This window comes from Heteronotia binoei, chromosome 10 (genome assembly GCF_032191835.1).
Source record: "Heteronotia binoei isolate CCM8104 ecotype False Entrance Well chromosome 10, APGP_CSIRO_Hbin_v1, whole genome shotgun sequence".
In the NCBI taxonomy this organism is placed as follows: domain Eukaryota; kingdom Metazoa; phylum Chordata; class Lepidosauria; order Squamata; family Gekkonidae; genus Heteronotia; species Heteronotia binoei.
Genome location: NC_083232.1, coordinates 22,513,753 through 22,537,192, shown reverse-complemented (window position 1 = coordinate 22,537,192; position 23,440 = coordinate 22,513,753). Strand labels below are relative to the sequence as shown.

The 23,440-nt window shown below is 46.6% G+C and overlaps 1 protein-coding gene across 4 annotated transcripts in view; it reads left to right on the top strand.

The window, feature by feature from the left end:
• Positions 1-3,336: 3,336 nt before the first annotated feature.
• DIP2C (disco interacting protein 2 homolog C) overlaps positions 3,337-23,440 on the top strand; it is a 398,914-nt gene continuing 378,810 nt past the window's right edge. For 2 of the 4 annotated variants that reach the window (XM_060248086.1, XM_060248085.1), the window contains exon 1: positions 3,337-3,754. In XM_060248086.1, coding sequence (XP_060104069.1) covers positions 3,670-3,754 — 85 coding nt within the window. In that variant the 5' untranslated portion in view covers positions 3,337-3,669. The remainder of the gene's footprint in view (positions 3,755-23,440) is intronic. The other 2 variants (XM_060248084.1, XM_060248083.1) reach the window with 1 other exon arrangement.

Sequence of the window (23,440 nt, the reverse complement as noted above, 5' to 3'; positions counted from 1 at the left end):
AGCCCTCTCAGCCCCACCCACCTCACAGGGTGTCTGTTGTTGGGGAAAAAGATATAGGAGATTGTAAGCTGCTCTGAGTCTCTGCTTCAGAGAAAAGGATGGGGTATAAATCTGCAGTCTCCTTCTTCTTCTTAAATGGTCACAAAGATTGTGTGTCTGAGTTATGGGGAGTGGTACACAAGGGTTTCTGCTCTTCTCAGCCACAATCAATTCACCTTTGATCAGTCCTCTAGCATTAGATTGTATAGTAAGAGAACATACAGATACCACATACCGTAGATGAATGAATAATAAAGACACAGGCATAGGGTGGGATGGGGAGTGTTGTGTCGCTCATCAATAATTATATGGTAAACAAGTATCCATTAGGTGCCCATTACATTAATGCAACCACATTCTAGTACACAGCAATCACAATTGTAATGGATGCACTGAGGAAAGTAGTGCATTTTCCCAGTTACAAAATCTAGGCCTCGGAAAATGTACATAGGTGGTGCTAAAGGGAGCATGGAAGGGTTACCACCCTGCCTGAATAAACGTCTTGCTCTTTCTTTGCCCTGTTAATGACTGACTCTCCCCTACCGATTTCAGTACACGATTTCTTTTCCTCCTTGCCCTCTTCCTGAATTGCCAAATATTCCCACCACCCCCAGTGTGACCAGGGCTTTTTCTGTTGCAGGAATCCTTTGCATATTAGGCTACATACCCTTGATGCAGCCAATCCTCCAAGAGCTTACAATAGGCCCTGCACTAAGAGAAATGTAAGCTCTTGGAGGATTGGCTACATCAGGGGTGTGTGGCCTAATATGTAAAGGAGTTACTGCTACCAAAAAACCCCTGGTGGCCACTAAACCGACAACATGTTCCTGTGTGGCAGAACAACGGCCTTAAAGGAAAGAACCTTCCCTGGTCACAGAGACTGATAGAGACACCTGCCCTGAAAGAGCCACACAGGTTTCCAGGCCCAATTCAAAGCACACTTTTTGACCTTAAAATCACTGAAGAACATTAACGGTATATAGGGTGTGGAGCTTTTGCTCAGTGGCTGAGAATGTGCTTTGCATACAGAACCCGGCATCTCAAGCTGAAGGATCTCAGGCAGCAGGTGCTTAGAAAGGCCTTTCTCTGGCTGAGCTGCTGCCAGTCAGAGCAGCCAGGTCATTGAGTGAGACACGTTAGACACAGCATTCGATAGAGCTGTTGATGTCTTGAAGGGGGGGGGGGGTCATAGAGGTTTCCTTCTGTATGTTTCTCCTGTATGCCCAGATTTAAGAAGATGATATTGGATTTATATCCCAACCTCCACTCCAAATCTCAGAGTCTCAGAGCGGCTCACAATCTACTTTATCTTCCTCCCCCACAACAGACACCCTGTGAGGTGGGTGGGACTGAGAGGGCTCTCACAGCAGCTGCCCTTTTGAGGACAACTCCTATGAGAACCATGGCTGACCCAAGGCCATGCCAGCAGGTGCAAATGGAGGAGTGGGGAATCAAACCCGGTTCTCCCAGATAAGAGTCCGCACACTTAAGCATTACACCGAACTGGCTCTCACAGGATTTGGTGAGGGGAAGGACCTCAGAGGGGTATTTAAAGTTGCCAACACTGGTGCAGGACTGGGCCTAGACTGTTTGGCACCCTAGGCAAGGCTAACTACTTGGGGGGGGGGGCTGCACACTCACACACACATACACACACACTTTCTCTCTCTCTCACACACACACACACACACACATGGGCCAATAGGATAGATTGGAGAGATCAGGCCACCGCTGCGGCCCCACCCCAGAGAAGGGGTTGTCCCACCAGCCCATGCCTCTCAAGAGACTCCAAGAGGCACGGGGTGCAGAAAGATCTTTTCCCTGCTTTTGCACCCTGAGGTGAAAAAGCAAGAAGAAAGCCCCACCACCTGTGCCTCTTGGAGTCTCTGAGAGGTGCAGGGGAGGGGGGCACATCCAATTATGTGCCCCTGGACCATCGGCAACTTAAGTAATTGCCTAATTTGCCCTGCTCTGGAGGTTTGGGAGTAAAGCCTGGGGAGGGCTGGGTTTGGTGAGGGGAAGGACCTCAGAGGGGTGTAAAGCCACAGTCTGCTCTCCAAAGCAGCCATTTTCTCCAAGGGAGCTTATCTCTGCCGTCTGGATGTTGGTTGTTAATTCCAGGTCCTATTTGGAGGTTGACAACTCTAGGTTGGGCGTCCTCTCAATCTGGTTAGGAGCTTGTTTGGGGACTCCAATGGTTTTCGGGAACTCCTTGTCCAGAGAAGTTCACTGGGTAGTCTCTTCCTGAGTTTTGGAAGAAAGCCCCAAATATTAGAACATTAAGAACATTAGAGAAGCCATGTTGGATCAGGCCAACGGCCCATCCAGTCCAACACTGTGTCACACAGTGGCAATTTTTTTTTAATATATATACACACACACTGTGGCTGATAGCCACTGATGATAAGAACAGCTCCCGCCATAGCAGTAGGGAGGCGGGAAATTGACAATGGGCATGAAACCCCCACCATCTCGGATGGAAGATGAGGCCATTTATGAGGGAGGGTGGTGGAGGCAGCTCTTTGTGACTGAATTGTTGCTGGACTGCAGCTTGTGCTTCTTCATGGAAACGGGCACATCCATTTTACATATGCTGCGTGCACTCTCTCTCAAATAGAAGCCGCCTTGGACTTGGGAAACAGCAGCTTACAAATGGAAAGCAACCCCTGAGGGACCACCACCCACTCCATCTCCCTGAAGAAAGGCGGGTTCTGCGGGAAGCACAGTGTCCCGCCTCAGCTGGGCCTGCGCCCGGTGGCCTGGCGGGTCGCCTTCCCTTCAACAGGGGCGACCTCAGGAGCCGAGGCTGGCTAGCGTGCGCGCGCGCGCGCGCGGACTTCCCCCGGGCGGCGCGTGCTCAGGCGCTCCCCCTAGGGGCCAGCTGCGCCCAGGCGGGTCACGTGCGAGCGTGACAGAGGCGGCGGCGGCGGCGGCAGCAAGCGCTCCAGCCTCGGCTTTTCAGCAGCGGCACCGCAGTTCCAGCTGCAGCAGCCGCCGAAGCCGCGCGGCCCGGGGTGGAGCGAGCGAGGCAAGAGAGCGCTGCGCCCGGGCGGGCTGTGCGTGAGTCAGTGGCCAGGGCGCCGCGGGCCCACTCGAGCTCCATGCGCCAGGACTGCAAGGAGCGGGAGAACAAGAGCGAAGAGGAGGAGGAGGACGAGGAGGCGGCGGCAACAGCAAGAGCGGCAGCCATGGCGGGGCTCCACTGAAGGCAGCAGGCGGCGAGGGAGGAGGAGGAGGGGAGGAGGAGAGAGAGAGAGCGAAATCTCTGCATTCCCTCCACCCCATCCCTTGGCTGGGCTGGGCTGGGCTCTGCGCGGGCTCCTTCCCCTTTATGCACCGGCGCTGAGGACTCCGGGCATCCGACGCGACCCCAGCCGCGGGTGCTGCTGCTGCTGCTGCTGCGAGGGTGTGCGCGGTGGGTGCGCGCCGGCGGGGGGGTGGCCTTGCCCTGGTCGCCTTTCCCCCCATATCCTAATTTGCCGCCCTCCCTTGCCTTTTTTTGGGTGGATTGCGTGTGTGTTGCAAACAAAGAGCCAGACACACGCAGCGGAGAGGCGAGGAGAAGCAGAGCCACCCGAAGACCAGAGTGGAGGGAGCCGGAGAGGGAGAGGAGATCTCCTTGGATCGACTATGGCGGATCGCAGCCTCGACAGCCTCTCTCTGCCGCTGGAGGTGAGGGCCCGGCTGGCGGAGCTGGAGCTGGAATTGTCGGAAGGTAAGGCGACCTGGGGGGGACCCCCACCCCTTTTCCTCCGACTCCCCACCAGAAAATCCAGAAGATGCCGTCAGTCGGGTCTTCTTGGGGACATCGCCGGTTCCAGAGAGAGGTGGGAGGAGGATCTGGGCGGATCGAGCCCCTCCATCCCTTCGGGGAGCCGGGCGCTGCTTTCAAGAAGGGGGCCGCTCCTCGTGGGGGGGAGGAGGCGGGGTAGGGTGGGGTGCGCAAGGTTAGGGGAGGGGGCGCGCGCGCGCGAATGGAGACCTGGGGGGGGGGGCGGCGTTGCAACCCGCGACATCGAAGCTGAAGATCTGGGGAAGGGTGATTTCTCCCCCCCCCCCTTCCCTTCTGCAGTGTGTTTTCCAGCTGGCCTCGCCATCCCCTTGTGCGTGTGGCATGTTGCGATTGTTTCCTGTGAGTGTCGGTGGCTCCGAGGCGATGTGTGACTGAGCCTAAGAAACGGTGTGGGGCTCCTTTGCTCCCCTCCCCCCAAGTGAGACACCCCCTCCACGGTTCCCCCTTTTCTCTATCTCCCCCCCCCCACCCCGGTGAAGGAAAATCCACATTGCTGCATAGATTTGCCTATTGTGTAGTTTGTCAGGAAACTGGTTGTGGATAGATTTCGCCTTTCCGGGGCTGGGGGTGGGGGCTTGGCTCATTGATTCTTGATGGCGCCTGTTGTCTTTCTGCCTAGTGCCTTTGGGGTGCCGGTGGGCAAATACATCTAGGCTGAGCCCTGATGGGGATGAATGCGATCTCCTTCCTTCCTTCTTTCCCCTCTCTGGGCTATTCTGCTTGCCGTGGGGATGGGAGAAGGGGCGGCTGGCAGAACTGCCGCTCCTCGCTCCAGCCTTTGCACGCTTTTATTACGGAGATGGAAAAACCTTTAGGGCTGGGCTTTAGGAAGGCTCTCATCCGGCCAAGAAAACACAGTTTTACGTACTTCTGGAGGTTGGCGTGGGGGGTGGGTGGGAAGGGAACCGGCAAAAGACCTAAACCAATTCCCATTCTGTCCAGTCTCTCTGGGTGCAGTTGCCTTTCGAAGACACCCCTTGACAAAATGCAAAGCCTGCCTCTTGAATCAAGTTTCAGAGGGAATAAACCAGGTTTGCATACCTGCTTCTGGAAGAGGGGCTGTCCTTGGTTTTAAAGCTTGGTGCTTAGGTTTTTTTGCATTTTTATTGCAGAGGGTGTCCTTTTTTGGTGTTGGTCCACTGTGGCGGTTAGAGAAGTTTTGACTTTGCAGAGAACACGTATGCCGATTTTTTCGACATTTTTTTCTTACATGGAGAACAAACGGAATGGGGATGGTCATCCTGTAACATGGAACGCTGATGCCTTTAATAAATATATACTCTCTCTCTCTATTAGAACCTCTCGGTTGCTGCTTGCCGTGCCCAGTGGCTGCTCGTTTTAAATAAGACTTGATGTTTCCATTTCCTGTCCATATTTCTCTGCCTCAACAGCCGGCAGTTGGCTAGGAAAGGAATGCTGATAGCTCTTGGCTGAGGTGTCTTGTGTTGCTGGGGGAAAAAAAAGCAGAATGTCCCTTTCCCTTTGGGAAGGTTATTCAAATAACATTGAACAGACAAAGGGCATAAAACAACACACACATACCCTGCATGCCCCAAATGAGGGTGTTGGGGTAGTTCAGTACAGGGAAAATCTTTCTCTCTCTCCCCCTTCTCGGCATTTTTTGTAACGGTTTCGCCAGGGATTCTAGCCAGAAAGTAAAACGGCACTCACGCCAGTTCCATCAGTAAGGGAGGAGCTTCTGTTGACATTGTGTTTTTCTTTTAACACTTTGGGGGGGGGGGGTAGGAAGGACTAAGCCCTTGGGAATGGCTTAGCCATGTCTTCATAGACTGTTCCTTAACCAGGACCACTGAAACCCTTAGCTGCACCAAGGGTTAAAGCAGTATTGATTTAGCCAAGCTTTCAGCACATTGATTTGCTCTTTTCTAAGCTAAGGGGGAGAGGCAAGCAAAATTGTTACAGTATGCTGAATGTACCACTGTGTACATGGGAGAGTGTGTGTGTGTCTGCGCACGCACATGAAGGTGCGTGATGCATATAAAAGCCAGTTAGCACTAATACAAAATTTCAGCATACCTGTAACTTTGCAGACTTGTAGATGTAATATGAAATGTTTCCAAAATAATAAAATTGCAGGCTCAAATTCTGTGGCAACCCCCTCCCTCCATGGTTAATACATTGCGCTCCGTCCAATATGTGTTGAGGAAGTGGGATGTGGTTAGCAATTTAGACATACCAATGAATCTAATTAATCCGTGCTGAAAATATTTTGTAATAGGTTTATCTGAAATTAATTTTAGTTCACTGATAATTTCCCCTTTCTTGTTATGTAAAATTGCTCTATTTTTAGAGGGGGAAATCATTGTTTTTTGTGCAACTTCTTTCATGCAGAATGGCCAAGAACTTTTAAGAATCCAGTATTGTTTTTAAGAAAATATTTTTCTTGGCGTTCTTGAGAATTATAGAGAAACTGCCATACCTGAAAATAACAGTGTAATCCTGAACCATGTTTACTCAGAAATAAACTCCAATCAATTCAGTTCTGAAACTGTCTTCGGTGACCTAGTATCTTGTGCATACTTCCTCAGAAGTAAGGTCCATTGAACTAAGTGGGATTTACTTCTGCATAAACATGCATAGGATCAGTCTGCAAGGCTGCAATCCTATACACGGTTGTTGGAGTTAAACTCCACCAAACAAGCTGGAACCTTCTTGCAAGTATGCATAGTTTGGGCTGTTAGTATCATAATTTTCAACATAATCAAATTTAATAGATGGTTCAGATACCTTTAAAATGTCTAGTTAAGTTGCCCATATTGCAGCACAATTTGATTTGTAATGTGTCTCAAAGTTGACTCGTTCTTTCATGGTACCCTTGGAAAGCATATTGAGTGCATTTCTTAGATTGCAAATGTTCCCTGCCCGTTATAGGAGAATTTAAATTGGTTTCATATTTTGTTAATGTATGCATAAGCTCTGGTATGCCAGAGTGTCTGTGTAAAGGTCTCCTTTCAGGAAAACAGAGAGCTTCCAAATTGATTCAGATGATACCATGTGTGGCAACAGATGCGATGCTTATATAGGATACTCAGCTTTCCAGTTGAAGCACCCAACCAATTAAAAGTTGTTTCTGAGAAACTCTAACGCTTCCTCCCTTATTGTGCCAGCTCAGTTGGCTCCCATGTTAGGATATTGTCTTAATCATATTTGTTTCAGTTCATCTTTTTATGAGTCAGTGTGGCAACTGTTATCACCACTTTGGGACAGAATCCTTATATGTGGAATTGCAGAAACTCATGTTGGTATTATGAGGATGACCACAAACGTATTTACTCAGAAGTAAATCCCACTGAGTTCATTAAGATTCCTTAATAAATGTTCTCAGGGTCGTGGTATAAACTTAACTATACAAGCACTTTTGGTTGTCTTCCTAGGCCCACTGGATGTTCCTGTAGCAGCAGGAGCTGGGAGTTTGTTGTACTTGCTTGGGCTGGCTCAGTTAGCTGTGCCTTTTCCTGAAGAAATCAACATAGTTGAGTAATTAATGCCTCAGAAGCTAAGGGAGGTCTGCCCTGGTTAGTAATTGGGTGAGAGACCACCAGTAAAGTCCAGGGTTGCTACGCAGAAGCAGGCAATGGCAAACCACTGGAATTTGTCTCTTGCTTTAAAAAGTAAAGGTAGTCTGTGCAAACCCTATGCAAGCACCAGTTGTTTCCGACTCTGGGGTGATGCTGCTTTCACAACGTTTTCATGGCAGACTTCGGGGTGGTTTGCCACTGCCTTCCCCAGTCATCTACACTTTCCCCCCAGCAAGCTGGGTACTCATTTTACCGACCTCAGAAGGATGGAAGGCTTAGTCAACCTCAAGCCGGCTACCTGAACCAGCTTCCGCCACTCAGGTCGTGAAAAGAGCTTAGGACTGCAGTACTGCAGCTTTACCACCCTGCGCCATGGGGCAGCTTTGTCTCTTGCTGAGTTGCCTTGAAAACTCTATGCCATCATAAGAACATAAGAGAAGTCATGTTGGATCAGGCCAACGGCCCATCAAGTCCAACACTCTGTGTCACACAGTAGCAAAAAATTTTATATACACACATACACTGTGGCTAATAGCCACTGATGGACCTGTGCTCCATATATTTATCTAAACCCTTCTTGAAGGTGGCTATACTTGTGGCCGCCACCACCTCCTGTGGCAGTGAATTCCACATGTTAATCACCCTTTGGGTGAAGAAGTACTTCCTTTTATCCGTTTTAACCTTTCTGCTCAGCAATTTCATCGAATGCCCACGAGTTCTTGTGGGTGCCAGTTAGTTTCTCTGGCCCGATTAAAACCAGCATTCGAAATTGTAAAGCCATCAACAGCCTGGGCCCAACGTACCAAAAAATATTCTACTCCCAACTGAGCAGACTCACATGTTGAGATTTCCCTTGGAGGCATTTCTTCCTGTTTTCCACTGTCAGGATAACTAAGCGGGACAGGGCTTTCTAAACAGTCTGTGGAACTCCCTCTGGAGGGAATTTGTCTTGTTTTTTCCATTCTGGCAATTTGGGGGTACTTTTTGATGGCTAGATCGACACAGTTTGTTGCTACAGTTTTTCATTTTCTTTGACCTTCATTTCTTCCATTTGGATTTACTTTTTAACGTCCTGAAGAATTTTGTCTTCTTGTTTTATTTTTAGCTGGTAGTGTCTGTTTCAGTTGATGGTTAGTCACCTTGGAGGTTTTATAAAATGGAAATGGAATACTGTTGCTTTTTACATAACATGCATGCCTTTTCATGAATGAAGAACTCTTAGGATTGTGTGGGACGAGGGGGGGATACGTGATGATTCCTTGCATTGTTTGACCCTGCTTTATGCAGCTGTGCATCCAGTCAATAGAAGCAGCAAGGGCTGGATCTATAACTCAATGAAGGCAAAATGCTTGTTTTTGGGTCAGTTGAACTTTTTGGAATTCCCTAGATTCCAGTCAGATGAAAACCTAGACACAATTGGGTTTAGCTGGACTATGTATTGCCTACACAGAAGGGAAAACAAGCTCTACCACTTCACATACATGCCAGGTATTATACTTGCACAATGTGTAGGGTTGACCCAACATGCACATAGTTTATTGTATTTTTGGGATCGTGCCTGAATGAAGTTTGACTATGGAATGATGTTCAGAATTGTTTATTGCACGCTAGAGTGTTCAACAGAGCCAGAGTGAACTTATATGGAGATCTTGCAGCTCCCTTATGTACCTGTGGGCCTATTATAGACACCCATGGACCTAAATAATAGCAGTGGTCTTAGAAAAGTCACATTGCACTACAAACATACAGCACATTCCAGATCAAATGAGCCATTCTTTCAGAGGTGGATTGGGAGGGGGGGGAATGGCCTTGGAAAAGGCCCTTGTGTCCAGTGTCCACCCGTCCCCGCAAAGAAAGAGGGAGAGCCTTCCTGGTCACCTCCAAGCAGAAGGATGGGCTAGGACAGGTGTGTCTCTTGCCATTGTGAGCCCTCTTTCCTCTCACTCTGGCTTGTGCCTTTCCCTTTCTTTGAGCTGTGGTGGCCCAGGTGTGGGGGGGTAGCCCTTGGTTTGGAGTGGCCTTAGCATGGTGGGTGGTCCCCAGCCCACCAACCCACTGGAACTTTTCCACTGGTGGGGCAGTTCCAGGTAGGGAAATTCCTGGAGAGCAGGGGTGGGGGGGAGCCTGAGGAAAGCAGGGTTGGGGGAAGGGAAGGACTTTAGTGGAGTATAATGCCATAGAGTTCACCCTCCAAAGCAGCCATTTTACCCAAGGGAAATCATCCGTGTCATCTGGAGATCAGTTGTAATCCCAGAAGAAGAAGAGTAGGTTTTTATATTTCACTTTCTTCAACCTTAAGAAGTTGCCTTTTCCTTCCTCTCCCTGCAACAGGCACCTTGTGAGGTAGGTAGGGCTGAGAGAGTTCTGAGAGAACCATGACTGGTCCAAGGTCACCCAGCAGGCTTTATGTGGAGGAGTGAGGAATCAAACTTTGTGTTCCACTACAGCATGCTGGCTCTCAAGAGATTCCAGGAGATTTCCAGGCCCTACCTAGAGGCTGGCAATCCTGTTAGTGGTCAATTTACCACTGTCCTCTTTAGAGCTCAAGGAAGCTTCTGTTGAGTTCAATGGAACCACCTTCAGTAGTTCTCTGATGATTACTGTTACAGTGAATTGTGAAAATTAACCATTGGAGGAGGAGATGGCCCCATGGAAGAGTTTGTTCTAGTATTTTCTTGTCCCTGTCCAGGACTCTTTGGGAGGAGGACACTGTAAGGAGAGGCCTCAACTGCCATTTTAGCCACTTGGTAGTTGTGGGCCTAGTCATTTCCCTCAGCATTGATTCCTCTTCTGTAACATAAAAAAAAATAGTAACCTTATTTTGAAAAATTACCAGATGAGGATGAACAGAAACTTTGTACAGCACTATATGTCAGTAAGATTAATGATCTGTTGTTAAGATCAGCTTCTCAAATAATCTGAGGGGCACATGATACTCTTCTGTTGTTAGTGCTCAGTAGGTCTTGGCATAGAGGGGACTGACCAAAAGTTTTCTAAAGGAAGAGCAAGATGGATCTGTGGTAAACAAAACACACATTCTTCCACTGTATGGAAGTAGGCCCAGGTTTTTCACTCATGAGTTAAAAGAGAGAGAGAGACCAAATGGCAGAGTTTTTAAGCCGGTGGATAATGTTTTTTTAAAAAATGCCCTAGGGATGGAATTTGAGCTAGATGTTTTCTGATTCTGTTACTTTCTCTTAATATACACTGGAAACTGAACTGCATCAAAGCAAGGGCTTCCAGAGCTTAGCAGGCATCCTGTCCCTGGCCCCCAGTGAATAAGCTAAACTAATCTCTCGGAGAAGGTGGAAATGTGTTGTGCACTCTCACTGACACTTCTCTCCAGGTAAGCGATGAGGCTTAATTTTATGACGCTGCTGTAAACTTCACTGGAGGTGTTTCAGAGTCTATTTTGAGAAGAGAGAAGATGTGCGAAGGCATCACTTAAAGTGGCAGCAAGCTGATCTTCTAGGAAAAGTGAGATCATGCAATTACATTACATGGAACTAAGTCCCATCGATTTCCATAGGGCTTAATTTCTGTGTACGAAGTGAGGAATCTGCTCAGCCGTCATAAAAATAACCTAGAGGCCAAATGGTTTACATATTATGCAGCCACAAAAAAAATTACTTTGCTTAACATTTGCAAATATGCAATAGATGTCTGTAGAGTTACATTGGTCCATTGACTTAACAGATACTGTTTAAATAATGTTTAAAGCAAGTCTGATTCAAAGAGCGCAAAAGCTCTGTCTATATTCTGGATACCCCTGATCTCAGATGTGCAGCTGAACAGAGATGAATATACCTAAGCAGGGCTTTTCTTGTAGCATATTTTGCATATTAGGCCACACACCCCTGATGTAGCCAATCGTCCAAGAGCTTACAGGACTCTTAGTACAGGGTGCACTGTAAGCTTCAGAAGGATTGGCTACATCAAGGGGGTGTGGCCTAATATGCAAATGAGTTCCTGCTACAACCCCCCCCCCCCTGTCCCTAAGAGTCACATCCAGGAGAGCTATGAGGCCCAGTGGCCTTTCCTCTTTTAAAGGTTGCCTGTGAGATTTGTACATCCTTGTAATTTCTTTAATGCTTCCTTAAGTCTGCAGTGGCTTCCACCAATTAAACTGGGACTCTTGTGTTGCTGGGACTTTGTGGTTTGATGCTTTTGACTGTTCCACGTTAGTTGCTCTTTCAGTTTTTATGAGTCTCTTGTTTTCTAGCCTTGAGGGTGTATGTTACTGGATTCATCATCCAGCTTTCTGGGATATTTTGCAGACAGTTATATGAATGCCTGATGTAATACCATTTGGGATTTTTACAAGTGTGTTTACAGAGAGTATCAAAAGTGCAAGATCTCATTTTTCTTAAACCAGGATTACAACCAAAAGACCTCTGTGAAACACAAGCTGTCTGATCCAATGTGTGGTTATTTGGAAGTTAGTCATACAGAGTTCACGGAGGTTTATTCCCAAGCAAGTAGATTCAGGATTGTAGCTGAAAGCTTGCATGTTCCTATATACCAGCCTGATTTAGGCTTATAAAAGATGTTATCACCACTGAATTTGTTAACACTTCTTTACATTTTTGAGCACATATTCCCTTCTCAAATGCTCTTTTCCCTTCTAGGTTTAGGGTGCATGGGACTGCATTAGTTTAGTCTGTATAAAAGTTAATTAGAAAGTAAGCTTTCAGTCGCTTTGAACATTTTCAGTTTTTAAATTATCATGGCAGTCCTTAAGGAATTACACAGGTATTACATTAGGGAGAAGCATCAGTATCAGAGATGAATATGCAATGTCTGTATCCTCTGTGTTTAAAAACGATAAACCGCAGTAGGAGTACATTGACCCTTCCAAAAACCTTTATCACAAAGACAGAAGCTGTAAGAAAAGCCATATTGAATTTGAAGCAATATGACAGCTGAGGTCAGAATTTGAAGCAATATGACAGCCTTGTCCCCTGATAGACTATTCTTCAGGTCGGTCATATCCATATTGACAGGATGGAAAACCTGGAGTACTGTGTTCAGTTTTGGGCACTACATTTTAAGAAGGATATAGGCAAGCTGGAACAGGTCCAGAGGAGGGCGACGAAGATGCTGAGGGGTCTGGAGGCCAAGTCCTATGAAGAAAAGTTGAAGGAGCTGGGCATGTTTGGCCTGGAGAGGAGGCAGCTGAGAGGTGATATGATCACCATCTTCAAGTACTTGAAAGACTGTCATATAGAGGATGGTGTGGAATTGTTTTCTGTGGCCCCAGAAGGTAGGACCAGAACCAGTGGGTTGAAATTAAATCAGAAGAGTTTCCGGCTCAACATTAGGAAGAATTTCCTGGCCGTTAGAGCGATTCCTCAGTGGAACAAGCTTCCTTGGGAGGTGGTGGGCTCTCTGTCATGGGTGCTGGGGGCCCTGCAGAAGAAGCCGAGCCTGCAGAAGAAACTGTGCCCCTGCCACCTGCACCAGTGCCCCTGCCTCCAGCTGGAGAAGATCCAAGCCCCCCTGCCTCGCCCTCTCGGGTGGCTCGTGTGCGTGACCGCCTTCGTCAGGACCTCAGGGATCGGAGGAGGGCGGCACGCTCACGAGCAAGACGCTCCCTGAGCCCTGAGTTTTGAAAGGATTCTGGCCCTTCTAGGAGTGAGGGTGTTTGAGTCTCAGCAGGATCCTGGCTGCCCTCTGAGTCAGCAATTAGCCCAAATGGGCAACAGACAGCAGAGGGCTATATAGCTGTGGGCTTTGAGAGAAGGCTTTGTGGAAGCAACTAGTCACTTACCTGACGTTCTAGCATCCACTCCGGCTTCTGGACCCCCCGACTCTGGCATTGACTTCTGGACCCCCTGACTTCAGCTTCTGAACCTCTGACCTATGATACCTGGACTGTGATTCGGTTTTGGCGCTTTGGACCCTCCTTGCTACCCAGCTACAGACCTTGGACTGCCCCTGGACTTTGCCTGACCTGGTCCCAGCCCGTGACACTCTCCTTCTTTGGAGGTTTTAAAACAAAGGCTAGATGGCCATCTGATAGCAATGAAGATCCTGGGAATTTAGGGGGAGGTATTTGTGAGTTTCCTGCATCGTGCAGGGTGTTGGACTGGATGACCTCGGAGGTCCTTTCCAACTCTATGATTCTATGATCCTGTAAGGGAAAACAACACCTAACGTTATGCAAGCCATTTAATTTTAAACAGCTAATTTTAAACGTTTGCTTGAGGATTCAGCATCTTTTTGATTGGACATCAAGGGTCCTTTCCAGTAGATCCTACCTACAGTTCTCATTGTGTATTTTGTGCATGTGTGCATAGGCATGAATTTCATTTATGTAAGGCCTTTTGTGTGTGTGTGTGTGTGTGTGTATCTTGGCTCTTGGAAAAATCCTTGGTAAAAGGTCACAAAACTTCTATGAAATAGGATGAAATGTATAAAACCCACAAGAACGATTTGAGATTGTTCAGTGCAAGTGCTCAGCATTAAAATTTCATCATTAAAAAAACCCTCAACAACCCAGAAATTACTGCAAGCTGGGATGGGGGCGGGGAGAAGACGGGATCACCTTGAGAACAGCAGATGCACCTGCAAATATAAAGGTATCTGTTGCCGGAGGCCTAGGAATTCAAGAAAGGGTGCTGGGAAAATAAAGATGTGAAAGAGACAGCAAATACAGTTGACGAGGGAATTCCGTAGGAGGGGTTAGTCTGCCTGCTTTTCTGGCCTCCTCTCTCCTATATGAAACAGTGGGTGACTAGTTTTCATTGTTGAGACCAAGGAGAAATATCAATCATTCAGTATATGATGATACTTACACAATGCTGACTTTGTAATAGGGCCCTGGCGCTGGGGGTACTCGGGAGAGCTGGATCTGATCTCCACCTTTTCCAGTAGCACTGTTCTACATTCAGATCTTTTTAGATGTGTTATTATGGCAATGCCTTTGTGTCCAATGTACTTCTGGTGCAACTTGAGCTAGCTGCAGCCAGCCCATAAACTTCCTCTTAAGATACACTCTGCTTCCTAAACAGCTTTCTGGGAAAGCGTATTCTGTGTAGGAAGGTTCCATTTAAATAAGAAAGTGAGCAGTCCTAAGTGTGAGCTCTCTTAAGAAGTGAGTCCTAGGTTATTCATTGGGACTTACTCCCAAGAAAGTGTCCTTAGGATTGCAGCCTCAGATTTGTAACCCAGGACTTAGCAGGATGTGAAATCCCCGTTGAATTCAGGGAATTGAAATGTGACATCAGGAAAACGAAAAATCGAATCACCCTGACCTGATCTTGTCAGATCTCGGAAGCAAAGCAGGGGCGACCCTGGGAAGTATTTGGATGGGAGGCCTCCTTGGAATACCAGAGACAGGCTGCATCAAGCCACTTCTCTGAATGTCCTCCATGCCCCAATAAGGGGTCACCAGAAGTCGCCACAACTTCCAGGTATGCATGCATGTGCATGCAAACAAACACAAAAAATACTCCCCCCCCCCAAAAAAAAATTGATCTGTGTATTTGCCAATTAAAGCAGTTCATCTCTTCTGTATGCCAAGTGTTTGCATGCCTGGATTCCGTAGCAAGAGTGAGTAGCAACATGCTGTCATTGGGTATGTAGGAACTAGGTTGCAGCTCCATGTTAGAAAGTTCCTGAAGATTTAGAGGCGAAGCCCAGGAAGTGCAGGGTTTTGTAAGGGGTCTTAGCGGGATATAACCTGCCTTGAACCATGAGGAAAGGCAAGATATAAATGTTTTAATAAAGCTAATACAGTAGATAAATACAGTGCCATAGACTCCACCCTCCAAAGCAGCCATTTTCTTCAGACATCTAGAGATCAGTTAAAATTCCAGGAGATCTCCAGGCCCCACCAGGGGGTTGGCGACTCTGGTAGCAGCTGAAGGCCTAGTTTTAAGCAAGATGACCAACGCATACAAATAAGTTCTTGTTTTGCATCTAGTATTGCATTTAAATTGGGTGTTTATTCCTAGCAAGTATGCTTACGATAGCAGCCTTCAGGACGTAACTGTGTCTTGAAGCCCTGTTGATACGAAGCCGTGCCTAACTCGTTCTCTCGATTGCGCTCAAAAGCATTTGCAGCTGTATACTTTTAAAATGTTTCAAACCTGTAGTCAGTTCTGCATTTGCCTGACGAGTTTTTGAATTACATCCCTCATCCTCTCCGTAGAGATTAATTTGTTCTTGTGTATATTGGCTCATGGGTTGGGTCCATGTTGCAGATTGGTTTTTGGCAATTGCCCTTCCCTTTCCCCCTCTTTTTCTCTGTGTTACGTGTCTAAATACAGCACTTTTCCATAGGGGAGGAAGGTCTCCCTGCACCAGAATAACCACTGTCAGCAAAAACGAGAGAGCTTTCACTAATATGGCTGGCCAGCTTTCTTGTGCACATAAAAAAAGAGGCCAACTCCACAGGTCTGGATCTGCTGACTAGTTAAAGTCCGACGGCCTTTGGGTGACACTGCTGGCCAATGAAAATCTACCAGAGGGATGCTTTAAGTGTCAGGACTGTAAACAAAACAATCAAACTTTCCACAAGTGTAGGCTCTTAAGGAGACGAGCTAGCCTCTTTCTGGAGTCGCGACTACATTATGCTTTTCCAGGCTGTTCCTCGGGATCATTGCTGTCCCTCTTTGCAATATGCTAGAGCAGGGGTGGCCAGACTGAGGCTCTTGCACACCTATTGTGTGGCTCTTGAAGCCCCCACCGCCCTGTTGGCTGGCTTGGAGAAGGCATTTTTCTCTTTAAATTATTTCTCCAAGCCAAGCCAGCTGGTAGTTTGGAGAACGCATTTAAAGTTTAATTTAATTTTTCGATTTATACCCTACCCTATCCCGTAAGTTAAAATTGCTTTCTTTCCATCTCTTCATCCTTCCCCATCTATTTTCCTTTCTTCCTTCCCTTGCAGTTCTCAAACACCTGATGTCCATGTCTGATGGCTCTCAAGCATGGCTCTCAAGAGCCAGTTTGGTGTAGTGGTTAAGTGTGCGGACTCTTATCTGGGAGAACCGGGTTTGATTCCCCACTCCTCCACTTGCACCTGCTGGCATGGCCTTGGGTCAGCCATAGCTCTGGCAGAGGTTGTCCTTGAAAGGGAAGCTGCTGTGAGAGCCCTCTCCAGCCCCACCCACCTCACAGGGTGTCTGTTGTGGGGGAGGAAGATAAAGGAGATTGTGAGCCGCTCTGAGACTCTTCGGAGTGGAGGGCGGGATATAAATCCAATATCTTCTTTTTCATCTGACATTTATTCTTTGAGGCTCATATGTTAAGCAAGTTTGGCCACCGCTGTGCTAGAGGCTGGCTGTGGGTAGTTTGCTCTCAGTTTAGAGAGAGGCTGGCAGGTGTAATGTGCAGCAGTTATCTTTGTGCAGGCCAGTCTGGAGTGGGAATGTGTGTGTGTGTGTGTGTGTGTGTGTGAGAGAGAGAGACTTGTACATTCAGCCCTTCCTTGACAATAGCCTTCCCAGCTGTCACTAGCCTTGGGCTTCTGAGATGTTTTCAGTTGCTCTGTGCTGTTATTTTTTTTTTAAAAAAAACTTGAATGTTCAAACAGGTATCATTCGAACATTCTCAGAGGTAATAAACAGATGTAAAGGATTAAAGATGATCCTGCCAGCCGGATGAAATCTGAGGCTTCCTGGTCACCACAGGGTTGCTTCCAGTGTTTCTGTTCATGCATGGGAATCTGGTTTTAGAGCCATAGAAACACCATCCTTTGTGAATGGCATTTTTAAGCAGAGACGTTGAAAACTATATGTGAGCAGTGGCAGATTTATTTATTTATTGCTATCAGATCATTGCTGACTTAATGGCTACCCCATAGGGTTTTCAAGGCAAGAGACGTTCAGAGACGGTTTCAAGAAGAAGAGTTGGTTTTGTACCCCCCCCCCCCCTTCACTACGTCTTGGAGCTGCTAACAATCCCCTTCCCTTCCTCTTCCCACAGCAGACACCCTGTGAGGTAGGTGGGGCTGAGAGAACCCTGACTGACCCAAGGTCACCCAACTGGCTGCATGCAGAGGAGTGGGGGAATCAAACCCGATTAGAGTCTGCCACTCTTAGCAACTGCACCAAATTGACTCTCAGTGTGCCACTGCCTGCCTTTTGCATAGCAGCCCTAGACTCCCTGGGTGGTCTTCCTTCCAAGTACTATCAAGGGCGGACCCTGCTTAGCTTCTGAGATCTTGTGAGATCAGGCTCTCCAGGTCGGGGCCAGATCTTTCCCAGGATGTTTATCTAGGTGGCAGAATAAAGAAAAGCTCTTGTGCATTTTCTGGGCCAGTAGGATTTGCACAAAGTGCACAGATTTCATTAAGGGACACTGGGCGTTTGTGGTGCTCACAAAACAGGTTCAGAAATTATATATGTCATGGAACAAGTTCTTGCTCAGGCACCCCAGTTCATTACCAAGGTCAGTGACCTGTGGTTGGCCCTGAGTATTACTCAAAGGGGTGTGGCAAAGCCTGGAATTCAGGGTCAGCCCTGCCCAAAGGGCCGAGGTCATCTCAGATGGTTGATTTTGGATGCCAGATTGTCAGTTTTTAATGCTTACTCTAATTTCTACAGCTGGGAAGAGAGCAGAGCCCCCTTTTCCCCTGCTGAAGGCAGCAACATATTCTAGAGCAGCAGCAACAACAGCCACCACCACCTTTAATAGCATACGGCAGCATTGTAGACAGGCAAGGAAATACCAGTAATAAATCATTGACACTTATTAATACAGTCTCTCCTCTTGGCAGCCAGATACAAACATTTGGTCACCATTTCCATAGTCACTGCATGACAGAGAGTAGAAAAAGTGTCTTCTTCTCATCAGGTTGATTTTCTTGGTCTCTCAGTAGTGGCTCCAAAAACAAGGCTCGGAGATCATAATAATAGGTAAGATGTGGAAGAATATGATCCAGGCTTTCTTTTTCGTTAGCATCACAAGTGCATAATCTGTCAGCATATGGGATTTTACAAAACCTTCCAAACAATACAGCCAAAGGTAGCGCATTAAAACAGGCTAGCATAAAGGCTTATTCTAGAGCAGCCTTGCTACAGTCCTGTGTCCAGATATGCACAGATATTTCTGGTTCAGAACATTTATCCTGGTTCATCAACATTTAGAGACCTTTGTCAACGAGCTAATACAAAAGGATATTGAAGTTAATTTTACATGCTTGAAATTCAAGAAATGTGGAGTTAGCTTAGTGTAGTAGTGGCCCCAAGTGGTTCGGGTCTGTTTCAACCATAACAGTGACAGCCACCAAAGTTTGTGATGTTAAGTTTAGGTTAAAATGGTGGGATGTCGTGTTTTAGCTTCTGATATTTGGAGATCTGTTGCCTCTGATTATGGATGTTCACTTTGGCTACTAGCCATAGTAACTAAGCTGTGGCTTTGTATTTAGAGGCAGTGTCTAAATACCAGTGCTTGGAGGCAACATCAAGGAAGGCTTTTGGCCCTACACCCCTTAAGGCAACAGTTTGGCGGGCCACAGTGTAAAACAGTGTGCTGGACTAGATGGACCACTGGTCTGATCCACCACAGCTCTCCTGATGTTCTTACTTAAATGCGGGGCTGGAATTCTAGCAGGAGTTCCTTTGCATATTAGACCACACACCCCTGATGTAGCCAATCCTCCAAGAGTTTACAAGTCTATTTTTTGTAAGCTCTTGGAGGATTGGCTACATCAGGGAGGTGTGTCCTAATATGCAAAGGAGCTCCTGATAGAATTCCACCCCTGCTTAAATGACTAATTACCCTAAGGGCACTTTCCTGGGAATGAAACCCACTGAATAATGTGGCCCTCACTGCCAGGTAGACCAGTTTAGGATTATTGTCTGGCAATGCAATCCTTAACAGAGTTACAGCCCTTGAGCCAGTGGATTGCATTGTAGTACACCACAACTATCCCCCTGTGGTTGTGCTTAAATGGCTGATAGATCTGACTTCCCAAGATTTGTCTCAGTAGTTTGAAAAAAAAGCTCTCTTGTGGGTGCCAATGGTTTCTCCCCCATCACGTTCTATTCCTGTATTCCTCACTGTGGAGCTCAAGACTGTTTCCATGGTTTGCTCCACATTTTATACTTTACAACAATCCTGTGATGTAGATTAGGTTGAAAGTGAGTTACTGGTCTGAGATCACCTTGTGAGCTTAGGGTGGATTGGAAATTTGAACCTCAGTTCCTCCTTGAAACATGCTGGGCCTCTTGCAATGCCCCATTAAGCATATCTGAATTAGTTGCAGCGTTTCAGTGGCAAAAACAACCTATAATCCAGGGGTGTCAAACATGCGACCCGGGGGCTGAATCAGGCCCCTGGAGGGTTCCTATCAGGCCCCAGAGCAACTGACTGTCATCTGCTTCCTTCTCCCTTTCTCTTGCTTCCTTCTGCATCTCAGCTTGCTTTGCAAGGCTTGCTCAATGGCACAGGAGCTACAGAGCAAAACTTCTATTTTCTCCACGGGTTGAGGCTCCTCCCCCTCCTGGTCCCCTGGGGAGGGAGGGAAAGAGCCAGAGCTTCCTTTGCCCAGTTCCCTGGATCCCATGGGACAAATACAAAGAAAGCACCTTTAAGACCAACAAGTACTAATGTTTTAAGCATACTTTATTTTAAGATGTTTTTTAAAAAATTAGTTGTGTTTTTCTGTGTCCTTTAAAAAGTTTATATCTCTGCTACCTAATCTTAAATAGGTACATACATGGCCTGGCCCAACACAGCCTGGCCTGGCCCGACAAGTTTTCATTTAGTCAGCTTCGGCCCTCATAACAAATGAGTTTGACTCCCCTGCAAGTGTAATCAGTTCATCTGTTCTCCTCATCCAGTTCTTGTTGTTCATGTTTTGCCATTATGATACAGTAACTTGCAACTCACTCTCTGTTCTCTTAATACAATAATTTCATTTTGCTTCAGCATTCAAAGAATAAAATGAGATTTGTATTCAAGCAGCCTGCAGTCCAGTTAAACCAAAGTACACTGTGATTCAACACTGTTTTGTCCTGTGGAAATCACAGGGATTAAATCAGTTCAAGTGCATGTAATTCCATTTCACTGGGTTGCTCACGTTTTCCTTAAGAGCTATGTACTAGTTTGCATTAAAAATGAGATTCTATATTTAGATATGTATTTCGGTGAAGGCATTCACTTTCAAATATCCCGTATTTTTTCAGGGGAGAAGATGATGGATCTTCCCTTGAGAAAATAAATACATAAATATATTTAACTTTGGAAATCACTGCTTGATTTATAGCTGCAATATTTTTGCAGCAAGCCAGCTAGGCTTGTGGAGTGGTCTAGAACGATAAATGTTTCTCTAAAGGAACATCAGTAGAGCCCTTTGGGTTTCCAGAGAGCAGCACACTTGTGTGCACGCGCACAAGAATGAGCCTCCTGAATAGGCAGTATTTCTTCTGGGCTGATAAATGCATCAACTCTATTCATATTTTTGGTAGAGGCTTCTTGTATAAAAAACATGAAGCAAGATACATTTTTTTTAATGTGTTGAATATTACTACTGTAATTCTATAGAAACTGTCAGGCATGACAACTCACTCCTCTGTAAGTCGTCATCGTGGTACGAGCCACCTTGACACAGTCCCAAAGGCTTGTGAAATTATCCCTGCATCCACCCTCATATTGGTGCTGAGCCCAATGTTGTGTTGGAATTGTGACCCTGCTCTTCTTTGCCTCCCCTCTCCCAAACCCGTAGAAAGCTGTGACAGGATTCTTTTATAGCTAGCTTTGTGGAATAGCCTGGTCCTTTGCCTTTTTACTGGGAAATATTCATAGGTGGAATTCTACCAGGAGCGCCTTTGCCTATTAGGCCACACAACCCTGATGTAGCCAGTCCTCCCAAGAGCTTACAAGGCTCTTTTTTGTAAGCTCTTGGATGATTGGCTACATCAGGGGTGTGTGGCCTAATATGCAAAGGAGCTCCTGATAGAATTCCACCCCTGGAAATATCAGACCCGTTGCTCAAGCAGTAGTTTTATCTAGCACAGAACTGGAGCATGTATTTATGTTCTAAAGGCCCTAGCTTTTGTAACTGCCACATGAAAATGTAGGGTGTGTAGTACATGGGTTCCCAAACACTTTTTGAGCCTGTGGGCTCATTTAGAATTCTGACATAGTGTGGTGGGTGGAGCCACCAAATGACTGCCAGAAAAATCGATGCTGCAGGAGGCGGAGCCAGCCGCGAAATGGCTGCTGCAGCGTCGGTCTCACAGTAATGATTCTTGTGCTGTGGTGCCAGCTTGTTGTCAGCAATGTTTTTTTTAAAAAGCTGCACAGCCAATCGGTGCACCTGGACCCTCCCACTTTCTAAAAACACTTGGCAGGCACCAAGAAAGGTGCCAGTGCTCTGTGGTGCCCTTGAACATCACACTGGGGACCCCAGGAACACTGAAAATGTACTGAAAATTCAGAGCCCTCCTGTGGGTTTTCATTGAGCAGCAGATTGAGTCCTCTAGGGTTTCCAGCCTCCAGGTGGGGCCTGGGGATCTGCTTTCACAACTGATCTCCAGCTGGCAGAGGTCAGCTCCTCTGGAGAAAATGCCTGCTGAGGCCCCTCCCCAAGCCCCGCCCTCTCCCAGATCCACCCCCAACGTCTCCAGGTATTTTCCAACATAGACCTGGCAACCCTGCCTCTGTAGCTGAGATTGGCAAATTCTGGGGGTGCATCCAGCTTGAGGTATCTCTTTATTCAGCCTTCAAGTTGCTTTACAGCTTGGTAGGTGGGACTGAAGCAGGGGGACAGGAGCTCCTGAAAAATTGTTATACAGCTTAAGGGCATGGCATTGTGTTTTATAACAAAGAATAAGATGCAGACCTCTAAGCTATGATTATTAAAAAAAAAATGATGTAGCAAATTATATTTTGCTGTTACAAAGTGGCATGACAAATGTATATCCACAATTATTTTAATAAGGCGGGATTAGAAATTCTGCTGTACAAATGTAATTTATATCCCTACAGCACTGAAGTTCTCCACACAATTGTTTGTAGGTCTGTTCCCTAATTTTTTTCAGAAAAAGCAGTTACTTCACATCTCTAGCTTTTCTTGCTGAAATCCTGAATTTTCAGTGTATCAAGATTAAGCTAACAGTTGGCTCCTTCCAGCATAACAATGGAAGCCGTATTGGAGCCAAAGACTGCTTCTCCCAGAAGAGCATATGAAAGCTTACATTCTGAATAAAACTTAGTTGGTCTTAAAGGTGCACTTGTCTACTGCTTTGTTCTATTGCTTCTCCCAGACTTGACAATGGTCTGTCTTGCACATCAATAAAATGCTGCCTAGAAACAAACCGTAGTTAGGCCTGGTCTGCCCAACCAAATCCAGTTCAGCTGCTCATGCCCATAAGCAGTTCCTTGTTTGTGCCGGGTGGCAAGAAGAACCTTTTCTCTGCTCCAAATTAAAAAAAAAACCAAAACAGTGAAAGTATTTGTGTTAAGGAAATGGTTGCAGGTTTCAGACCGGAGTGATTTTTTCAGAGGGGAGGAACCTCCGAATGTTGTGCTCTTTCCAGGTTTTTCCTGTCCTTGGTAAACTTTATTTCCCAAACCTGCTTTCTTGCAGTCTTTCAGGAAAGGATGCAATCCAGAGCACACTTAGCGTGCCGTCCGGACAGAAATTTCCAGTGATTCTGCTTGCATCGGCATCACTTTCCTGCCATCCGCCCTGTATGGCTGCCATTCTTACCACAGTGCTATTGGAGGGCTTTAAACAAACAAATGAAAATAGTGCTTCTAGCAATTAACTGATCTGAAAAGAAAAATCTGCATTGGCAGGGCAAGAAAAAGGCAGCTGTGAGAGGATGGCAGCAAGGAAGGCACGGAGATCCCCCCCACCGTGTGGAAGCACCTAAGTAAAGAGATTCACAATGTATGACTGAACTATCCAAGACTGATTGACACAAGATATGTTGAATTAGCTGATTTCAGCCCAGCTTCACTGTTTCTGTACACATTCAGACAGAAGTCATCAAGAGATGTACGTGGGGCTTTTTTTGTAGCAGGAGCTCCTTTGCGTATTAGGCCACACACCCCTGATGTAGCCAGTCCTCCTGGAACTTACTGGACTCTTAGTGCAGGGCCTACTGTAAAT